Source organism: Meleagris gallopavo, chromosome 1 (assembly GCF_905368555.1).
Source record: "Meleagris gallopavo chromosome 1, MGAL_WU_HG_1.1, whole genome shotgun sequence".
NCBI classification, from domain to species: domain Eukaryota; kingdom Metazoa; phylum Chordata; class Aves; order Galliformes; family Phasianidae; genus Meleagris; species Meleagris gallopavo.
Window position 1 is genome coordinate 60,801,486 of NC_139404.1, and position 19,310 is coordinate 60,820,795.

At 40.6% G+C, this 19,310-nt stretch overlaps 1 protein-coding gene across 40 annotated transcripts in view; it reads left to right on the plus strand.

Annotated features, from left to right (window-relative positions):
* The window catches only part of CACNA1C (calcium voltage-gated channel subunit alpha1 C), a 473,299-nt gene that overhangs the window by 339,286 nt on the left and 114,703 nt on the right, over nucleotides 1-19,310 (plus strand). For 20 of the 40 annotated variants that reach the window (XM_085230299.1, XM_085230338.1, XM_085230100.1 and 17 more), the window contains 2 exons: nucleotides 11,944-12,018; nucleotides 13,988-14,078. In XM_085230299.1, the coding sequence (XP_085086425.1) occupies nucleotides 11,944-12,018; nucleotides 13,988-14,078 (166 nt within the window). The remainder of the gene's footprint in view (nucleotides 1-11,943; nucleotides 12,019-13,987; nucleotides 14,079-19,310) is intronic. The other 20 variants (XM_085230185.1, XM_085230167.1, XM_085230181.1 and 17 more) reach the window with 1 other exon arrangement.

Here is a 19,310-nt window from a genome sequence, read left to right on the forward strand (position 1 = left end):
ATCAGGATGGTCTGGAAAAATTTTCCTTCCCTGGAAAAGCACTGTAGTTGTATTATACACTTCAATACAGTTTTCTCGTTACCCTGGAAGTATGGATTGTTCACTTTGTAATTAACTAAGTCAATCAATAGAATTGTTTTTAATTAGTAATGTAATTTAACAACTGAGCTTTTATTAAAAAGCAGCAGTTAGGTTCGTTGTCCTTAGATTTCACAAGTTCCTCGTTTCCCTTCCTTCCTTTGTGGCTGAAGGGAAGCTTTAATCATAAAAAAAATACAAGCATCTGTTTTGAAATCCTTCTTTCTTCTCAATTGATGGTTACTGCTGCAGTTAGCTAAATCCCATCTAACCCAAATGAAATCTAGCTCAAGCCTGAAGAAGATACGGAGAAGACAAATGGGTGCCTTTGTTTGAATGGAGAGCAAAAGAAGAAAGACTGCTAGTACTCAGGAAGCCTCAGGACAACGCTATAGCCAACTTTGCAGTCTATAATTCTGATTTGTTCCAACATAGCATCAGGAGACCTGGTATTGTTTGGAGTGGAGTAACTCTTCAGTTTAGGGGAGCTGAGACAAATTCAACCATGTGTCTGACTCCAGCAGCCAGCTCCTTGGATGGACTCTGGTGTTCAGTGGAGATCTGAGATAATTAACTGACCCAGGGACTGTTGTTGCAATGAGCATCTCCTGAGTCTTCTGCTGCTGCCACTGTTGCACAAGATGGAGGGCAGTGTGAGAACAAAGTCCACAACTGTGCCTGTGGCTCAATTTTTTCTTTCTATTCTCTTACAGCATCAAACGCCACATAAATTAAATAAGCTGCCAGTGTGCTGTAGTTCATGTTTGGGAAAAAAAAGTTAGATTCTCTGTGACTGAAAATGTTTTGGTGATCTGCACGTGCTCACCTGTCTTGTAGCTGAGGATCTGGTTAGTGTTGTCTAACTTCAGGTTTTCTAGCTCCTCCCTTCCCTGATCCTTGTAACCTGGAGCACAAGGCTACACTGAGCACTGCTAGAGCAGTGATGTGTGACCAGCTACAGCACAGAGAGGATGACATTTATGTTGATAGGACATTAAGTTTATCTACTATAAAAGCTATTTCCCTAGTAAAGACTGTCTGGTGAGATAACACCTCTGTTTTGCCTGCTGGAAGAAAGACTTATGTTGATGTAGGAATCCTCTTTAGTACTAATATGTTACAGAGAAATATCTTCAATGGTAAGGCTTTAGAGAGAATTCATTGTTTATATAGCTGGGGAAGATACCTCTGTACAAATAAATTAATCTCCATCTGCCCTGTTAGGAAGTACTTCTGGAAGCTGTCAGGATTTATCTGCTTACACTGTGATTCCACTTCTTCTGAAGGGACATAAGAGGCAACTGTCTTTGAGGAAAGTGCCACTGCCGTACCTTCTGACAGATTGTATGTGCTTTATTTCCCATGGTTAGGAAGGTGCAGAAGGCATTCAGTGCCATGAACTCTACAGAAAATTTTAAGAAGAAATACCATAAACCCTCAATTTGAATATATATGTATGTACAGCAAGGCCAGTTCTTTTAAGTAGAGCCTTAAAGTATACTTTTAAATCACTGTAAGGGTATTTACAGAATGATTTGCAAAACTGTGGAGGGTTCAGCAGTTCTTGCTGAAGACAGTAAGATTGACCAGTGCTGTATATTTGAAAAACAATTATCACAGATGTAGCCTTAAGTGTCTCTCCACTGAGAGAAAAGCATCACTGGAGCAGGACTGATAGCAGCTGAAACCCCGAGGACTTTTTTATGTGATATAACAAACTGTCAGAAGAGAGGCTATGGTGTTCAATAATGATGGCTGAGGGACAGGGAACGTGTGTTTGGAGGTAGGAACAGCTGCTGAGAATGAGAATCAATCATATTACATTACTGCCAGATGACATCAGGGCCAAAGTGTGCCTGACACTGACACACAAATAAAAATTAGGGGTATGTACGGAAATCAAAGACAGTTTTGGCTCCAGGACTTTAGAGCCTGAATGGGCAAAAGGTGGTATTGTAATTTTATAATTCTTTCTTTTTCTTTTTTTTTTTTTAATGGGAAAGCAAAGCTGGTATAGAAGGGAATACCACTTTAGATACTTCATGGTACCCAAGACTTTCATTATAGACTGGCAGATAAAATATAGCAGTTGAGGCTATATGCTTTAGTTTTGTGCAAGCTAGGAGATCTCAGCTGATGTGGGACCTCCTGAATGCCGTCCAGTGCCTTGTAAGAGCCAACTGAGTGTGGTTTGAGCAAGGGCAGACTGAGGGAGGCAGGAGGTGCATTAACAGAGCTCCCCTGGGGAAACACCATATCCTCCCCTTCCCTGCCCCTCACAGCTATCTTAGCTCCAGCAGCCAGTTGCTTTCTGAAATGGATTCACAAGCAGTCACACAAGGAGGCAAAAATAATAGTGTTTTGTTTAAAATGCAAGTAGGGTTAGACAGCTGGCCCTGCTGTTGTGACGGCAGCGTGGTGGAGTAGTGTGATGAGCTGTAGCCGACGGGAGCTCGATGAGGCAGTGATGTCCCTATAGCACAGCATGGTGACAGCCATCTGGGTGACATTACACAGCTGAGCAGTGTGTTTGTGTGACTGATCTGATAGCCAGTGCTGGCACAGCTGAGGATTGACAGCTATGAATGGCACTCAGCACTTTGGTTGGAAGCCTGGAAAACTTGTGGCAGGACCCTGATACAGGCATGGCTGTGATGAAGGAACAGTTACACGCTTGCTCTGTGACCACTCACATTTACTTATTGAAATAGAACCTTTCCATCCACTCCTGTAGCAGTACAGTCTGCTAATAGGATAAAAATCTCTGGTTGGGTTTATTTCTGAGAAAAAAAGCAGGCCTCTCATCTTGGTAATCTCATAAACAACATCAAGCCCAGAGGTGGCAGGGGAAGGGAAATGTTTCCAACTCGGGAACTGAAAATAGCTGTGGCACTGAGTCTGCCTGCTGACTGCAGCAGCTCTTCAGTGAGCAGGGTTGTAGAGGTAACTCAACAAATGAAACAGCTGGCCTTTCAGGTCTTGAGGCCCACACTGAAATTCAGTTGAAGGATCCATGGATGTTTGTAGTGCTGCTTACACTTTCATTTCTATGTACACAGTTCACAGGGCACAGCATGATGTACCTCACTTCTTGCCTGCTTGAAGAAATACTGCAGTCAAACATGACTCTACGAGTGGCACTGAGGGACATCATTAGCATCCATGGTGGTGATGGGTTGGCAGTTGGACTAAATGATCTTAGTGTTCTTTTTCAACATTGATGATTCTGTGATTCTATGAAGAGAAAACTGTAGAGATCTGCAGGGGATGCACAAGTAGGTGCATGTGGGAGTCACTGGAGATCAAGATGGGGAAGTTACCAATGGCATTAAAACCCAGAGGCTGAAATAGCGGAAGGGCTAAACATCAGAGCAATACTTCAGTGGCAGAGTTGCATGGATCCTCACAGATGTGCAGATCAGAATGTAGGTGTATTATCTAGCTGTTTGAAGAACCATGAGCAGAATAACATGGCTATGCTAGGTCACTAATTACTTGCTTTAACACAGCTGTGTGAGGGAAGCTTGTATAACACCTGCCCACACTAAGCACAGCTCAAGCTGTTATTATCAGTCCCTCACTCTTCTGAGTGCTCCAAGTATTTGCAAACTAAGAATCTATTATTTCTAGGCTAAAATAAAATGCCTATTCCTTTGGATTGGGGTAATTGACCTATTCTCGGTGCTCTACTCAAGAGATGTAAAAGCTTTAATTACTGGTTTGACAAGTTGACTTTAAGGACAAAACTCTTTAACTTGAATTCTTTGCTTTTCTCTTGGCTGCACAGTAACTCAGCCTGCCCAGCTAGCATGTCTCATGCGTCTGACTCACAGTATTGTGATAATAGTGTCTAGTATCAGACTAGTCATTATGTTAGCAAAAGTGTCTGAAAGAACACTACATACAGGAGCAGCACACAAAATTGCAAGCATTTTATTTACTAGGCACAGAAGAAATGTAACAGAGTAGGGCTTAAGAATGGAAATTTATGTGCATTTCATACTAGAAGAGGTGATTTCCTTTTCAGATCATGAAACTGAATAGAATCTGTCAGTGAGATCTATGAATACAGCAAGGGTCCAGTACTTTCACACAGCCCTGGCTTGAGAGTGACCTCTATCTAATGCATGTGTTTATATTACCCATCGATCTGTGAACAGAACTGTTTGATTATTCATCATCAGGAAGGCATTACCCATGATCTTTCTCATGCATCCTGAATGAAGACTGTTATTAAAAAATGTCTGCACTTACTGAGAATTAATCTCTCTCAGGCACATCCTGTGCAGTGGGACTGCTCAGGGAGTGCCCTGTTGCTCTCTTTTCTTGATAATATTAAAGCTCAAATATTTTAAGTAAGTTACTCCTAAATTGCATCTTCCAGCATGCAGTTAACATAGAATCATGGAATTGTTTAATCTGGAAGGGTCCCTTGGAAGTCACCCAGTCCAACCTCCCTGCAATGAGCAGGGACACCCACAGGTAGATCAGGTTGCTCAGAGCCCTGTCCAGCCTGACCTTGGGTGTCTCCAGGAATGGGGCATCCACCACCTCTCTGGGCAACCTGTGCCAGTGCCTCACCACCCTTACTGTAGAAATCTTTTTCCTAATATCCAATCAAAATCTCTCTTCTTTCAGTTTGAAACCATTTCCCCTTTTCCTATCAAAACAGATCCTGCTAAAGTCTGTTGTGATAGTCTCTCCCCTTTTTTCTTATAGCTTCCCTTTAGATATTGGATGTGCATACACTCTTGCAGCTTGCAGGCATATCTCAGATTAAATAATCAGTCACTTCTGTTGTTCTTTCCAACAGCTTCTTCACCTGTGACCCAGCCTCTGCCTAGGTGCCCTGACTGTCCTTTGAAATAATAGAATTTGTCCCCCCACTTTTCATTTGCATGATATTCTGCCAACAAGAGCCAGCCTCCAAAAGAATAATTTCCTTCTTCAATGCAAGACAGTCCTCAGAGAGACCCATCTTCTCGTTCTCTCAGCCCAGGCACAATCCCTGCCCAAACTTCCCAGCTGCAGAGCTGTGTAAGCTCCCCTTGGGAAAGATTTGCGCTGTGAGCTCCTGACTCACTGAAGCATCCAAACACAAGCACAGTCTCTGCTGTCCTGACACATCCTCTTATGTGTTCAAGCTCATAAACCGGAGACCACTTGCCAGGTCTTCAGGTGTCACCAACCTTGAAATGGCTTGTGACAGACAGGGATGTCATAAAACAGCTAGTGCTGCATCTCAGTCACTTTAAAGCTTGGCAATCTAGGTGGTGAGCAGCACTCCCTGGAGTGTTTCTGATGACCTAAGCAGATCAAGTTAGAACTGGCTTCTGTAATTTTTTTTTGCTTCTCCCAGACTCTGCAGGGAAGACAGATTCATAGGGCTGTGAACTGAAAGAACAAAGATGCTTTTGCTGAAGTAGAGATCCTCATCAAAGTTACTGATTCACCACCCAGGTGTATATTTCTGTGGATGGGCAGATGCAGAAGTTTTCTCCTGCACAGGAATTTAAGGAAACATATGACCTGCATTAACCACATTTGGGCTTGAAGCTTATGTGCTGATAATTTCCACTAATAACAATGCAAGTGTGCAAAATATAAGTAGCCTCGTGATTATTAGAGGGACAAGAGTGATGAAAGTCAGAAGGATTTTCTTTTTTTTTTTGGTTGCTGATTATTCTCTCTTCAGGGCACTTTCTTGGTTGCTAATTATTTTATTCATTTTGTTTCAACAACCTTTGGATCCCTTCCCAACACATTATCTACAATGTTTGCATGCTCTTATTTGTTAGATGCCTGCCAGCCTGCATTATTAGAATCTTTTTGATTTTCAAGCAATGTGCTCCTGCTTCTTGTGTCCGTGTATCATTTACTGAGTAGATTCAAGCACATTTGATGGCACTGCTGCTTACCCCACTTTCTTTTGTTCAAAATCTTAAAGAATGAGAGAGAGATCTTGCAGATCCATTTGGAATATGCAGTTCTGATTTCTTCACTAGCACAAAATATTGTTGAGAATGTCATAGATCCTCTGTTGTTTCACTGTCCTTTTCCTTTTCCTTTTTTTTTTTTTTAATTGCTCCATTGCTCCAGAATTCTGTGCTAAAAAGTATTAGACCGACAGCAGAAAATGAGGCTATAAACCACATCCTGGCAAGTCAATGCCTTGCACTTTGGCACAATGGATGTTTTTCCTAGCAAGGCAAACAATACAAAACATCTATCAGATGAGAAAACAAGTTTAGGATATCATAGGAGGATCCAGATTTAGGGGAGAGACATCTTTCAAGATCTGTTCTGATCTGATCTGTCACTCTGTGACCCAGCCCATCTGTCTTTCACTGCAGGGGTTAAAGCAGGTTGCTCTCATAACCCTTGAAGGCAGAAACTTTGCACAACGGCAAATGGGCTCCTAATGCAGACTAAGGTGTTAGCACAGCAGAACCAGCAGTTACCCAGGGAAATCATTAATTTGGCCTTTTTATAACAGTGTTAAACTCCTTTCTGGAAGGCCCTGTGCTTCTGAGTTATTTGAGGCACCACAGGTTATGCAAAAACTACCTCTGCCCTCCTTGCAGGGATGTACAAAGAGGGTTTTTAGTTTTTCCTTTCAAATATACATCAGTCAATATACATGTCAGAGGCTTGCAAAGGCCGTTTCTTGTCAGGGCCAGAAGTTTGGCTGTGCTTCTCTGAAATGTGCATTCTCCTTACTGGCTAAAATGAAGAAAAAATTGTGGAATGATGCATATTGCTGTTGATGATACTGTAAGAAGCAGAAAATTGAAATATTTAATCTGAAATATGCCTGTTTAAGGTAGACAAGATATTTGTTGTACTAAAATAAGTCCCAGGAAGATTAACTAGTGGCAAGATAATGCATTTGTAGGTGCACAGTAATCTGCATGTGTTAATGATAGATCTCTTAATCACATGCCTGCACAGCTGATACAGATCTCTCTCTCTCTCTCCTGTTCCTCTTTGTGGATCATGTAAGTTTGCTAAGCCCGTGGCTGTGTCCCCTCAATGTCATAGAAAATATACGTGCCTTTGGTGACACTCAGGAAGGGGAGAAGGACATGTGAAAGCAAGGCTTTTTATATGAAAGATAGATGTTGCAATTTATACTGTAAAATATATTATTTATATGTATATAAGTGAAATGTCAGTACACCATATCAGTGTTTAGCAATGTTCCTACCCCTGTGCCTGTTGTTAAGCTGTGCTGCATCGTACCAGTCTTCTCAGCCCAGTTCTACTGCAACAACAAGCCCTATGCTGCATCCCAGCTGCTCTGTCTTTGCTGCTGGTATGCACTGGTGTCAAGGTCTTTTTGACTGATGCAGATGCAACTGACAACCACTTCATGGCTCTTCATTGCTCTCCTGGATTTGACCTTGAGTGCAACTGCAGCTCAAGCTCCCTCTCTCCTGCCAATTGCAGTCATTTGTATAACCCAAAATTAGGTTATTCAGAGTGTTTGTGTTACATGTATTTAATGTCATGTTGTGTGTGTAATGCCATCTTTATGGGTGTTGGCCTCTGAGTCCTTGATAAGCATTTTCACAGTTTTTCTGGACTTTTTTTTGTAGTGTTTTTGTAGTGTTTTTTATAGTGTTAGATTTACTGATGCATTGTGTCTGTCTTTGAGAGACATATAACCACCAAGAGCCCGGTTCCAACTTCCCTTTCCTCTTCTCCTGTAGAAGCCTTCCTATTGCAGAACTGAGCTCCTTTTCCAAACAGAAACTCTGACAGCGTTCCCCAGCCACAACTATTATATTTTCCTGGAAAAAAAAAAATCAGGAATAGATCTAGAGAAAAATATTCACTTACCTCTGCATGGTTTACTCTGCGCGTGCTGCTTGCATTTAAGAACACACTCACTGATTGTTCATGAGACAGTGAACCCATGTAGCAGAATAAAAGCTGTATCTTATTTACATTAATGAATAAGGTGAATGAGTACAGCATTTCCGAACAGGCAATGAGAAGAGGAAAACTAAGCAATATTCACATATTAATTAAAATGAGAGCTCTCCACTGAAAAAAAAAAAAAAAAAAAAAGATGAGCCTATTGAGATTCTGACAGCTGTCCATAAGCTCATTTGTGGAATGATGGGCAGGAGAGGCACCTTGGGAAGCGGAGTTCTTAGGGCAGACAAAGTCATTCACTTGATGCACATTCTTGTAAAGGGAGCAGCCTGGATATTTTAATTTATTCTTCTTGTGCTTGATGGAAAAAAGAAATCTTAAATCTCAGCTGGAGAATTCACAAGACTTCTTCGCTCTTTCGATTTGCTTTATAGTTCTGCGGATTCCCACTTGGGAGGCATTAGCATCAGTAATAGCTATAGTACTTAGGGTTTATTGTAATGTGTTTCATCCACACATCTCAAAAAGATTTGCAAGGTGAGTGCAGAATAATAATCCCCATTTTAGAGAAATGGAACAGATATGTAAGAAAGACTTGGTCATATGGCCAAGGTTACACAACAAAGTGGCATCAGGTTAATCTGATCTCAAATACCAGCATGGACAAAAGGGGTGACTTAGGCCTTATTTTGCAGTGTCATTCAATACCAGCAGAAATTAGAGTGCTGGAAGAATTGGAGTCCTAATGAGCACTTCAGAATACATACTGAGGTGTATTTTTCCTTTTCTTAATCTGAAAACTCGCTGCAGGTCTCTTTGAATAGGAGTGAACGCACTGTTGAGTTATTGCACTGTTCCAAGTGAGGTACCCAGTGTAGGTGTCTAAGGTAAATGCCCAGCCTGCCCATGCAGCAGAGGGAGCCACTCAGAAAACCTGTGACAGGAACCTGTCTGTCTCTGGAGGTTAACTCAAATAGCTGAATCAGAGATGTCAAGTCAGGCAATGTGAACAGCTTCTCACATATCCAGTTCTAAAATTGACATCAAGATCTGCATAGTCATTTAGTAGTGTATCCTATCAACATCTGTGACTTTGTGTGCTTTGTATATGTTTGTGGAACCTAATATCCTTTGCCCAGGGATCATCTTATCCAGGTTTTAAATTCTCACAGCAAGATTCATTAAAGTCAGATTCAGCAACAAGCAAGTGTGGCAACATTATAATCCATGGAGATAAATTTGAATATTAGAATTACTTCCACTATCAAGATGACAAGACTGCCACAAATGCAAAATGCAACAGTGGTAGTGATATTTCTGAAATGGAACTATATATTATTCCCTAAATGTGTAAAGGGGCAAAATATTTCAGTGCTACGCTGAAGGGGAATTGAAAGTGCTGTCTACCTTTTTACTTGAGCAGCTGGCTATCTCTTGGCAACCTGCCATCTAGTAATTTATTACATGTCCACAGGGCATTTGTTTGGAGGGACATATGTTAGTGCAAGTGTAGGTCTGGTATCAAAGCTTGATGCCGGTGACATGGAACAGAGGCTCTCAGAGGGTCTTGCACATCTGCCTAAACCATTTGCAGACTGCAGACTTTGTCCTTATTTCTGTCCACTAGGTTTCAGAGCTAGAATTAACACAACATGAAGCTTATCTCAGGTTTATTCTTAAGGAAGCAGCTAGACAGCAGTTGCTGCTTTAGTTGCTGCAGGAATGCTACGTAAGTAATGTGAAATCAGAGTTTAGATAGTCCAGGAGGAAAGTTTTGTATTCAGAGATGAGCCACGCTGTGGAGAGATGTAAGAAATGCAAATATTTCAGTGACTGTAGAGTATAAAACATACTGGTCGTCATGGTTTACATTCTGTCAAAACCATGAAATACCTGCATGCTTTAAAAGCTGTTTCACTTCTCTTTGAAAAGAAGTTCCTATACTGCCTTGGGAACGTGTAATTAATGGGAGATTCCATCAACTGAGTGAATTATGGATGTGATCACTAAAGACAAATTCAGAAAAAGATTGCAATGTAAACAAAGCCACCATGATTGCATAATATCTTCTATGGTATCATCATAGAATGACCTGGGTTGACAAGGACCTTAAAGATCATCTAGTTTCAACCCCCCTGCTGTGGGTAGGGTTGCCAACCACTAGACCAGGCTGCCCAGAGACATTCTAGCCCTGTGTGGTTGTTAGTAGTTCACTGCAGTGATTTGGAATAATATGGCTTGGTTTGGTTGAGGCAAACTGCCAGCTCAGTGTGCTCATCTCACTGTTAGCTCCACTGCTGCTCCTGGTGCAGTCCTGCAAAGGCAAACTGTCTGGTGGAAATGTCCTCTCATTCCTTTAACAGCCTGCTTTCACATGTGCCAAGGAGCCAAGGAGTCACCTATCTACAGTATAGGTATTTAGTCATTAAACTAAGACCCTAAGGTATAACTTAATATCTCAAGGTATTAGGTGTGCAATTGAACTGTGTGCGTGAGGATACAATGCCCGTGGTGTAGTTTAGATACTGAACTGCCTTGCAAGGCAAAGCCTGTGGTAGATGGAAAATCTATGAGTCTGCTTGAAGGTCAAGGCGCGCACTGCATCTGGCAGAACCCAGCCCTGTGGGGACCTCTGATCTGGGTACAAGGAGTTGATTTTTTGAACTTGACAGCAAACAGCTCTTGTAAGAGTGCATATGTCACTGATCACATATGGAGCAGGGGGTGAGGCACCAGAATTTCCATCACTAAGTCACTTTGTGTCTAGATAGGAGGAAATGCACTTTTGTCTCAGCTTCCAAAATTACTAAGAGGAAGTAGTCACTGAGATGTCATAGTCCATATAGCATGATCCTGAACATAGCTCTGGTCTGGACTAGAGCCCACCATTTAGAAAAACATCTCTTCATGATTAAGACATTCTTGTGGTGGATTCACTACCAGCATTCTTGGTACATAGTTCCAATAATTAATTACCCTTACTGCAGAAAATGCCTGCATTTCTAGGCTGGAGCTGGGGTGTGGGCACAAGGTCTGCGTCTCTGAGAACTGAATCAGAAAGAAAGCTGTGTGGGCAATAGTTGGTCTACTTCATCTCATATTCGGCCCGTTTATACTTAAATCTTCTGCGGCAACTTCTGTTTTCAGGATTTTTTAACTGGCCTAAATGAACCTCATAGCAGCTATGCACATGACTATCCATGATGCTGAAGATTAAGTGAAGTGCCACATAAAATTAAGTGGTTGTCCTGCTGAGAGCATACCACGTTTGAGATTACAGTCCATATCTCCTGTCCATCCTGGCCTTTAACTTCTGGCCCTCATCCTTCTTATACATGATAACTTTGTAATACTTTTTACTATCCTTAACATTTACCAACAGTGCAGTGTAGTAAGTTCCTGAGAGTTAGTGCCAGCAACTAGCCTGAACCACAGAAAAGACAGAGAAAAGACTGAGAAATGTAATTATCTCAACTTTCTTTAGCAGCTCCATCACTTTTGGAAAGTTTCTTGATATTGGAAAAATTTAGGAAAAAAAGAACAAGAAATCTGATTCAAAAATGGACTGGTCCAGATCCTGACACTAAGGATTAGAGAAAAACTTTGGGACATGTTGTGAGTGCCTTAGACTCATTGATTTCAGTAGGTCAGACTGTCAAACAAGAATACTTTTGCCATTGAAATCACTGGACAAATGATTTCACCCATAAACTTAAATTCAACCTCTTGTTATTCTCAGAAGATAAATTTTAAAAAGAACACAAAGTAAGGGGAGGTTATCCTCTGATTGTCTGATATAATATTTTTTACTTTTATATATCTTATTTTTTCATTTTGTACTTTTAATTCACATGATGAAGTTTTCTGACAGAAGTGGATGTCATGTGCAAGCTGAGTTCCTTGTTCTTTTCTTTTGCCTGTCACTGGCTGCATGTTCTCTATTGATGTCTTGTTCCTGGTACTTGACCATCTTGTCTGTGAAAGGAAGCACTCCAGCTGGCTTGCCTGATAAGAAGAAAGAAAAGTTTTCTTGGTTTAGTCACTCCACAGAAACCCATGGTAATGTTCCACTGCACTTTGTGTCCACACTAAGCATATTTGTATGTGTGTTTGTCTATATATCTCTATAAAGACTGACACATAATGTATCTTTCTGTATTTCTGCATGTGCGTGCCTTGCTTTTGCTATTGCTTGTGCAGTGTTCCTCTTCATGCACTTAAGATAATAAGCTGTTCTGCAAATCAATCTCTTGCTAATGTCTTCAAGATTGTTCCCCATTTGCAAATAAGCTCAAATATGTCTTGAAAGTGCTTTACCTCATCCTCAAAGATGACATATCAAATATCAATGTTTTGGTGTTTGTTTTTTTTTCCTGATGGGCTTCATCTGGACTGAAAATTTGAAAATTTTAATTATGAATGTCTCTTTTTCTTACAGTTTATTTGACTCTTCTGTGCACATCAAAATATGAATCCAGTTGATTTCTTTATTCAACTTTCTGAACAGATAAGATTATTAAAACATCTAGTCTTTGTAAGGAAACAGGCACCATTAGAGTACATGGTTTCATGGTTATGTCAAGAGTGCTAGAGAGACCATTATTTCATATGGTCTGTGTTCCTGAATAACACAATACAACACAATACAAGAACTTATAGATTTCCAAAGACATATGTTGGAGTCACTTGCATTATTGGGATTGTGTGCAGGAAAGATTTTGAGGGGCATTTCTACTATAATGTTTTCAAAGCAAGAACCCACTACCTCTTTGGAAGAACCTTCTGATATCTAGCTTCTGAAAGGATTTCTGAGCCCATAGCTCATTAAACATCTGCCCAACTGGAATGCAGACCGTATTTACTCTCTCTTTTTTTTTTTTTTTTTTTTTTAATCAAGGAGTTACTATTAGATATTTTTTTATTAATGGGTAACCTATTTTGACAAGCTATTAGAAGCTTCTCCCACAGCTAATAGTGCATATTGTCAAGACTCACCTGTGATATACGTCCATCTGAGAGACCTAACTCTTCCATTATTCAGTCGAAATTGTCATTTCCTGTATATTTGAAAAGAGATGGAAAGGGAAGAGACACATTGAATGCTGTCCTTTCTTCTACCATATGTTGAATGTTAGTATGTTGAAGGAGTTACAGTTCATATTGGAGCTGGGAGAAATTCATGTAATGGAAACAGTGAATCTTTTTCATCTACAGAAGCAAATAAAATATTAAGGTCTCATAACGGATGGAAGATGTGACACCTTCCTGAATCCTAATGAAATAGGTTCACACCTAAGATTGTTTTCATTTGATGGTTATTCCATTATATTTCTGTAAAACTGTAGGAGATTCTGTCCAGTTCTTATTTGATGAGTGTCAAAATAAAATCTCTGCCACAGTTCATATTCATTAGTTTCTTTGTTGATAATATCTGAAAGGGTTTGAGAGTTTGAATTCCGCTCTTTATCCCTATAAGCTCAGGCTCTAAATGTAAGGTTAAAACCCATTAACAGTGGTATACAGCAGATGGGCCGTCAGTATTGTTCATGTGGAACTTGCTATCAGGCCAACTGAAACCTTTTATCAGATTCCTTCTCAGTCTGGTACTTGCTATTTGCACTCCACTCCAGAAGACACTGGGAAGGGTAGTAAAATGGTTGGGCTGGTGCAGGTAAAGAGGCATCTTCTTAAGTTTTCATTGAATTAAGCAAATGCTTATTTCTTGGTTTTGCCAGGTTCTCTCATTTTCAGTGATTCTCATTCACAACAGTTCCTAGGAACTGACTCAAAAAGAAAGCAAATAGCTGACTCTTTCCCCTTCTTTATCATTTGAGTAAGCAGTGTGTGTTCCAAAAGTCTACCAGCCCAGCCTTGTATGTGCAGGGAGGCAGTAGACTTGCTCAGCTAAGCGCTTAATCCTCGGGAGCTGCAGCGGAGGGCCTTTTCAATAAGACTGATGTGATTCATTTATAGATGTGTCAGGTTCTAATGGCCAACCCTCTCTTTTTCTTCCCTTTGACTCTTACAGTGAGCATGCCCACCAGTGAGACCGAGTCCGTGAACACAGACAACGTCCCTGGAACAGATATTGAAGGCGAAAACTGCGGTGCTAGGCTAGCGTGAGTACATATACACAGTTATATGTGTGCAGGTGCTGGCTTGAGCCTGGTGGTTTAAAGCCAAGGCAAATGTTAGCCTCATAAGGGTAAGGAAACCACACTATGGGTGAAAAGAGGGTGGAGAAGATCTGTTAATCCCAGTTCTTATCTTAATTGCAATGTAAACTCACTCTGGATGTTAGTGGAGAGCCTCTGCGATTACACAGATATAAATAAATCACAGAATTCCCACAATAAGCAAAGCTGGGTTTGCGTGGTTGCTAAAAGAAGAACTGATGGATAAGTGTTCTTATTTTAAAATTTGTCTTTAGTGATAGTTAATCAAATTCAATATATGCAGACCAAACAGTAGAATTGACCAGTATATTTTAATTTCTCTAATGGCTCCTCTGCACTTTACAGTGCCTTGTAATTGAAGTACACATGATAGCTTCCATCCTACAGCCTGCATTACATCCTTAAAGTGCTGACCACATCATAGTGAAAAATAAACTCAGCAGTTGGGAGGGGGTAAAGCCTTCTCAAAATCACACCATTAAAGTAAGTAGACAGACTCAACAACATGTGAGGTAGCACTTATGGAAGACGTTTATACTGTAAGATATGTTTCTTAGCTTCACAGTGAGCATGGAAGACCAGAGGAGTCCTTTCTTCCCTTCTGCATGACTTAAATAAGAATGGACCTTATGCTGCTTGGAAATATGTTTACCCTCTTTAATTTCTGTAAAAACTGGACTAAGCACAGTGCTGGAATATTTTGAGGCTCTGTCCTGTCCTTGGACATAGTTTGAGCCCTTCTGTTTGATCAAGTGCTGATCATAGCTACCTAAGAAGAATCCTGTTTCATTAGGCCTGTGGTCCAGTGTTCAGACCCTACAGTAACAGGAGGGGAATCATGCAAGCCTGGTCTTTTCCTGCCTTTTGTTCCACTTTTCTGCTTCTGAATTCATGATTTTGTGTTAGAGATCTTAGAGGAGATGCTTCTCATTTTTGTCTTTAGAGGCCATGTCAGCCATGGATTTATCTGAAACTGCTAATGCTGCCTGTCCTCATGGTCTCCTGTGCAAGCAAGTTTCAGCTGCTCACTACCTGCTGTGTAGACAAGTAGTTTAGCGTATCTGTTTTAAGCTGATATACTACTACTTTCAGTCAATGCCCTTTCCTCCTTATACTGTGAGATTTGATGATCAACAGTTCTGCATTCAGCTAATCTATCACTTTCATGATTTCATAAACCTTGATTGTATCTCCCTCAAACACCCCTGGCCTTCTCCTCTACAGACTGAAGAGGAAGCGATCTTATCTGCATTAGAAGACGTGATATGTGGAATATGGTATAAATTCAGTCTGCTTTCCTGGAAGTGACAGCCAGTGGCTTACAAAACCCTAGAAGAAAGTATGGTAGCATTCCTTTGCCTGCTTGCTGTTGTCTACCTGCTGAGTCTGGTTTAGATTATGAACTCTTTTCAGAAGGAACCAGTCGAGATCTATTCACAGCAGTAAGGCAGTTAGAGCTCTCCCTTTAGCACCTCGCTTAACTGCCTGTGCTCTTGTCACATAATAGGAAGCAGCAGCTGGATATGTGACCACTTCTTCCAGCTGGATCTGATTTGGAGAACTATCTCTATTCTGCAATTATGGTTCCTAACACAATGGGTCCCCTGGTGCTACACAGTGCCAACAACAATGGGAACTGTTAATATAAAGTTGCATATATTTTTAATATTACAGCTTGCATTCATTTAATGTCCTTAATCCCAGAGGATCCTAAAACACTTCATGAACTGTACGTGCAGCAATTGTTTTCACAGTGTTAGAGTTTAGCTACCTTCAGGGTAAAATGTGACAGGTGTTTAAAAACATAAGGAGAAAGGACGTGAGTGTATAAGGAGGTGTATGAGGGATAACTTGTTTTGTGCTGAAACAGTATGGGGAATTTTGGCAAGGAGAACATAATTCTGTAAATTGGAATCTGGCCAGGAGAACTGAAGTTTAACCCAATTCTAAACATAAACATGACTTAAAATGGAGTTTACTGAAAATGATCCAACATATCCACAGGATATCCTATGGTCTGACACAGTGCTCACTATGCCCACACTGTTAGGAGAAGGAATGGCAATATCCAATGCATTTTAACAAAGCAAAGAAAGATAACAGAAAAATGGAACTTTGTTTCTTCTTCCCATGTTGTAAATCTTAAAATTGTGCCTAAGTGTCACCAAAGCAGTACATATAAGATTGAGAGAGAGAAACGGTTTCCTAGCCACATTCTACTTCATTTGGAGATAGGTGGCATATAGTAGGGAAATTGAAATCTGTTATTGAGAAGGGGATTTTTTTAACCCACGTACCCAAGGACATTCAAAATCCTCAAGGCCTCAGGGAGATTGCTTTTCATCTCCATGAGATGGATGGGAGCCTTCAGCCAGAAAAATGAATGACTGTATCTTTGCTTTTGAAAGTCTGGACCGAAATACAAATTTGTCAATGCTTCCTGGTTTTGTAAATTTGTGGAGCTGCAAATTCCTCTCTCATGGGTAAATTTTGATTTGTCTTGAACTCTGATTCCATCAGGAATATATAAAATGTAAGCAGGGATTTTAGAACTGATTTGAGTAGTAAGTAACATTGGTGGAACATGACTTAGAGTATCAGAATTTGGTCAGAACATCCAATAATTAACTCAGTGCTGTTCAAGGATATGAGTAGTTCTTTTGGGAAGTTGAGTTTTTCAAATGAGTTCTTCATGTAGTACCAGTGAACTTTCAGAAAGTGTTAATGATTGTGACATCCTGATTTACCGTAGTTGAAGGTTAAGCCCAGACTCTTGAGCACTCCTCTGCCTTCTGAAGTTTGTCTTTTAGAACTGAAATGCCTAGAAAAGTTTTTTTGTTCAGCTTTGAGTTTCATATGTTGAGTTTCAGGTGACTTTTGATTTTGACCAGTCTACTAGTCACCCAATGGTCAGAAGTCCCCATTGTCTTGGTATAAACACGTTTTTCCTGAGGGTCAGAAACTGCACTGGGCAAGCTGCAGCTGGACATGACTGAAGTATCAGGGAGATTTCGAGGCAAAGATAATGTGTTTATTTGTTTAGTGGCATCAAGCTGTAAGGGCATTTAATCACCTCAGCAACACCACCACCATGGATACAGACTGACCTTGCCATCAGAATACCCATGTGATAAAAAGAAAACGTACCTAGGAGACTGAAGGAAAAAGTGTTTTTATTAAAGATAACTGCAAATTACTAGCTGTTCTTTTTGTTCTTATAAAAAGCTGCAGAGCTTTGAAAGGCATCATCTGTGAATGACAGAAAGATCTGCTTGAGAAGCCAGTCTCAAGCATGCCTTTTGGAAAAGGAGATCTTCTCTGACAGCCTTTCTCAGCTCCACAGAGACATATGCTATGTGAGATCAAGAGACTACCTCTCAAACACACACTGTCTCTTACTGATTGTTTCAAACGAGCTTTTCTTCCTATAGTATCCATACTATCATCTGTGCTGTCTGGAGCAATGCCAGACTTTAAACCAGCAGGAGTTTCAGGAAGAATGTAGTATCTAATCTTCTCACTTAGTGTGTAAATCCAGTTTCCTAAAACTAAAACAAACAAGCAAACAAAAACTTTGTTCGTATTCATCCTTAGTAATTCTGCTGCCATCAGGCGAGCTGTGGCAGGGAGTATTTTCCTTCCTAAAATGGATGCTACCTTTAACAGGTGTCCAAATTTAAAAAAAAAAAAAAAGGTCTTATGGGGTTGCATGGAGCACTGAAAAATGTCCCACAAATTCCACAGTATGTCATCTCTGTCATGACACTGCCTTGTACTGCACTGACATCTGCCCTGTAGTAGAATCAGAACAGCTTTTATACTCAAGGTCTATGTCAGGAAGTAGAACTTATCTTAATTCTGGCATGTCACAGCTTTTATAACCTGTTGCCTCCAGGTACAAAGAAATGTGTTTTCTCTACAACAAGTATCAGTGAGATAAACCCAAAACTAGGAGCAATGGGTTTCTGTTTACAGGACAGTCTTATACCTAGTAGTGAGTAATTTCTCTGAGCCTCTTTGAGGCTCAGCAGGCCTCAAATTCCTGCCGGCAGGCTGTTGCACATAATCAGCAGTAATCTGTTCTGCACAGGATGGCAGCATATATAATCTTCCAATACAACCAGAATGCTAATTTTCTAATACAACCATGCAGACCTGGAGTGCCACAATAGAACTTGCTTTTATAGGTAAGTCTTAGCTAGAAAAGAGACCTTTGTGGAAACTAAGTTTCATGGAGCCATGGTAGAAAACTGAAGCACTTGACTCAAAGGGGAAGAGAGCTTAAAATGATCTGCTTTCCCTGAAATAATAAGCCACTTGGCACTTTCACCTTGGCTGGGATTTCCATATATTTGGGGGACAGTGCAATTGCTTTTCCACCAAAGAGGGTTAAAACAGTAAAAGAGGATAGAACAAAATGAACAAACTACACTGTCTTTTCAGAAAATGCAATGTCCTTAAAAAAATGTAGACAATGGAAGCTTTCCTTGGCAGCCAAGCCATTGCTGATTTTCCTTTGGTGCTTTTCTGTCTGTACAATAGCTCCTTATGCAGCTCTTGCAATAATCAGCATAGTAGCCAGTGATAAAGGAGAAAGGGTCATTTTGCTTTCAGGTTCGCTACAGTTGCCATTGGTTTTGACCTAATAGAAGATAGATGCCTTTGAGGACCAAATTCTCAATCACATCAGGAGCTGTGGAAAGAAAAGTTTGCCAAAAGCTTTGAAACCTCTGCTGACTTTAGAAGGAAAACACATGGCAGCAACCCTTACATATCAGCATTCACTAGTGCTCCCCAGTTTATTTATAAGCATGGCATTCTTGTTATTCACAGTCAGTTCTAGGTATGTGTCTCAGGACACCAGCATGCCCTTGTGGAGGAGATATTATCTTCCTGCTTCTCATATTGTGACAGGCCTTACCTGTGACTTGCCAAAGGGAGACCAGGGTTATTCACTCACTTTTAAGTGCTGGCCTATTTCTCCAGTCTGTTTCCCAGCTCAAGAAGGCCTAATGAATAGCAAACCACCCAAACTTTAAAATAGATCCAGTTTTCTTAAGGATATTCTTTAGATTCTTATTGCTGCTAGCAAACAGCCATCTCTCTCTTTAACCCAGCATGACTCCTTTGGGTCAGCATGTTCTTCAGTGCTCAATTTCAATCCACTTCATAGTT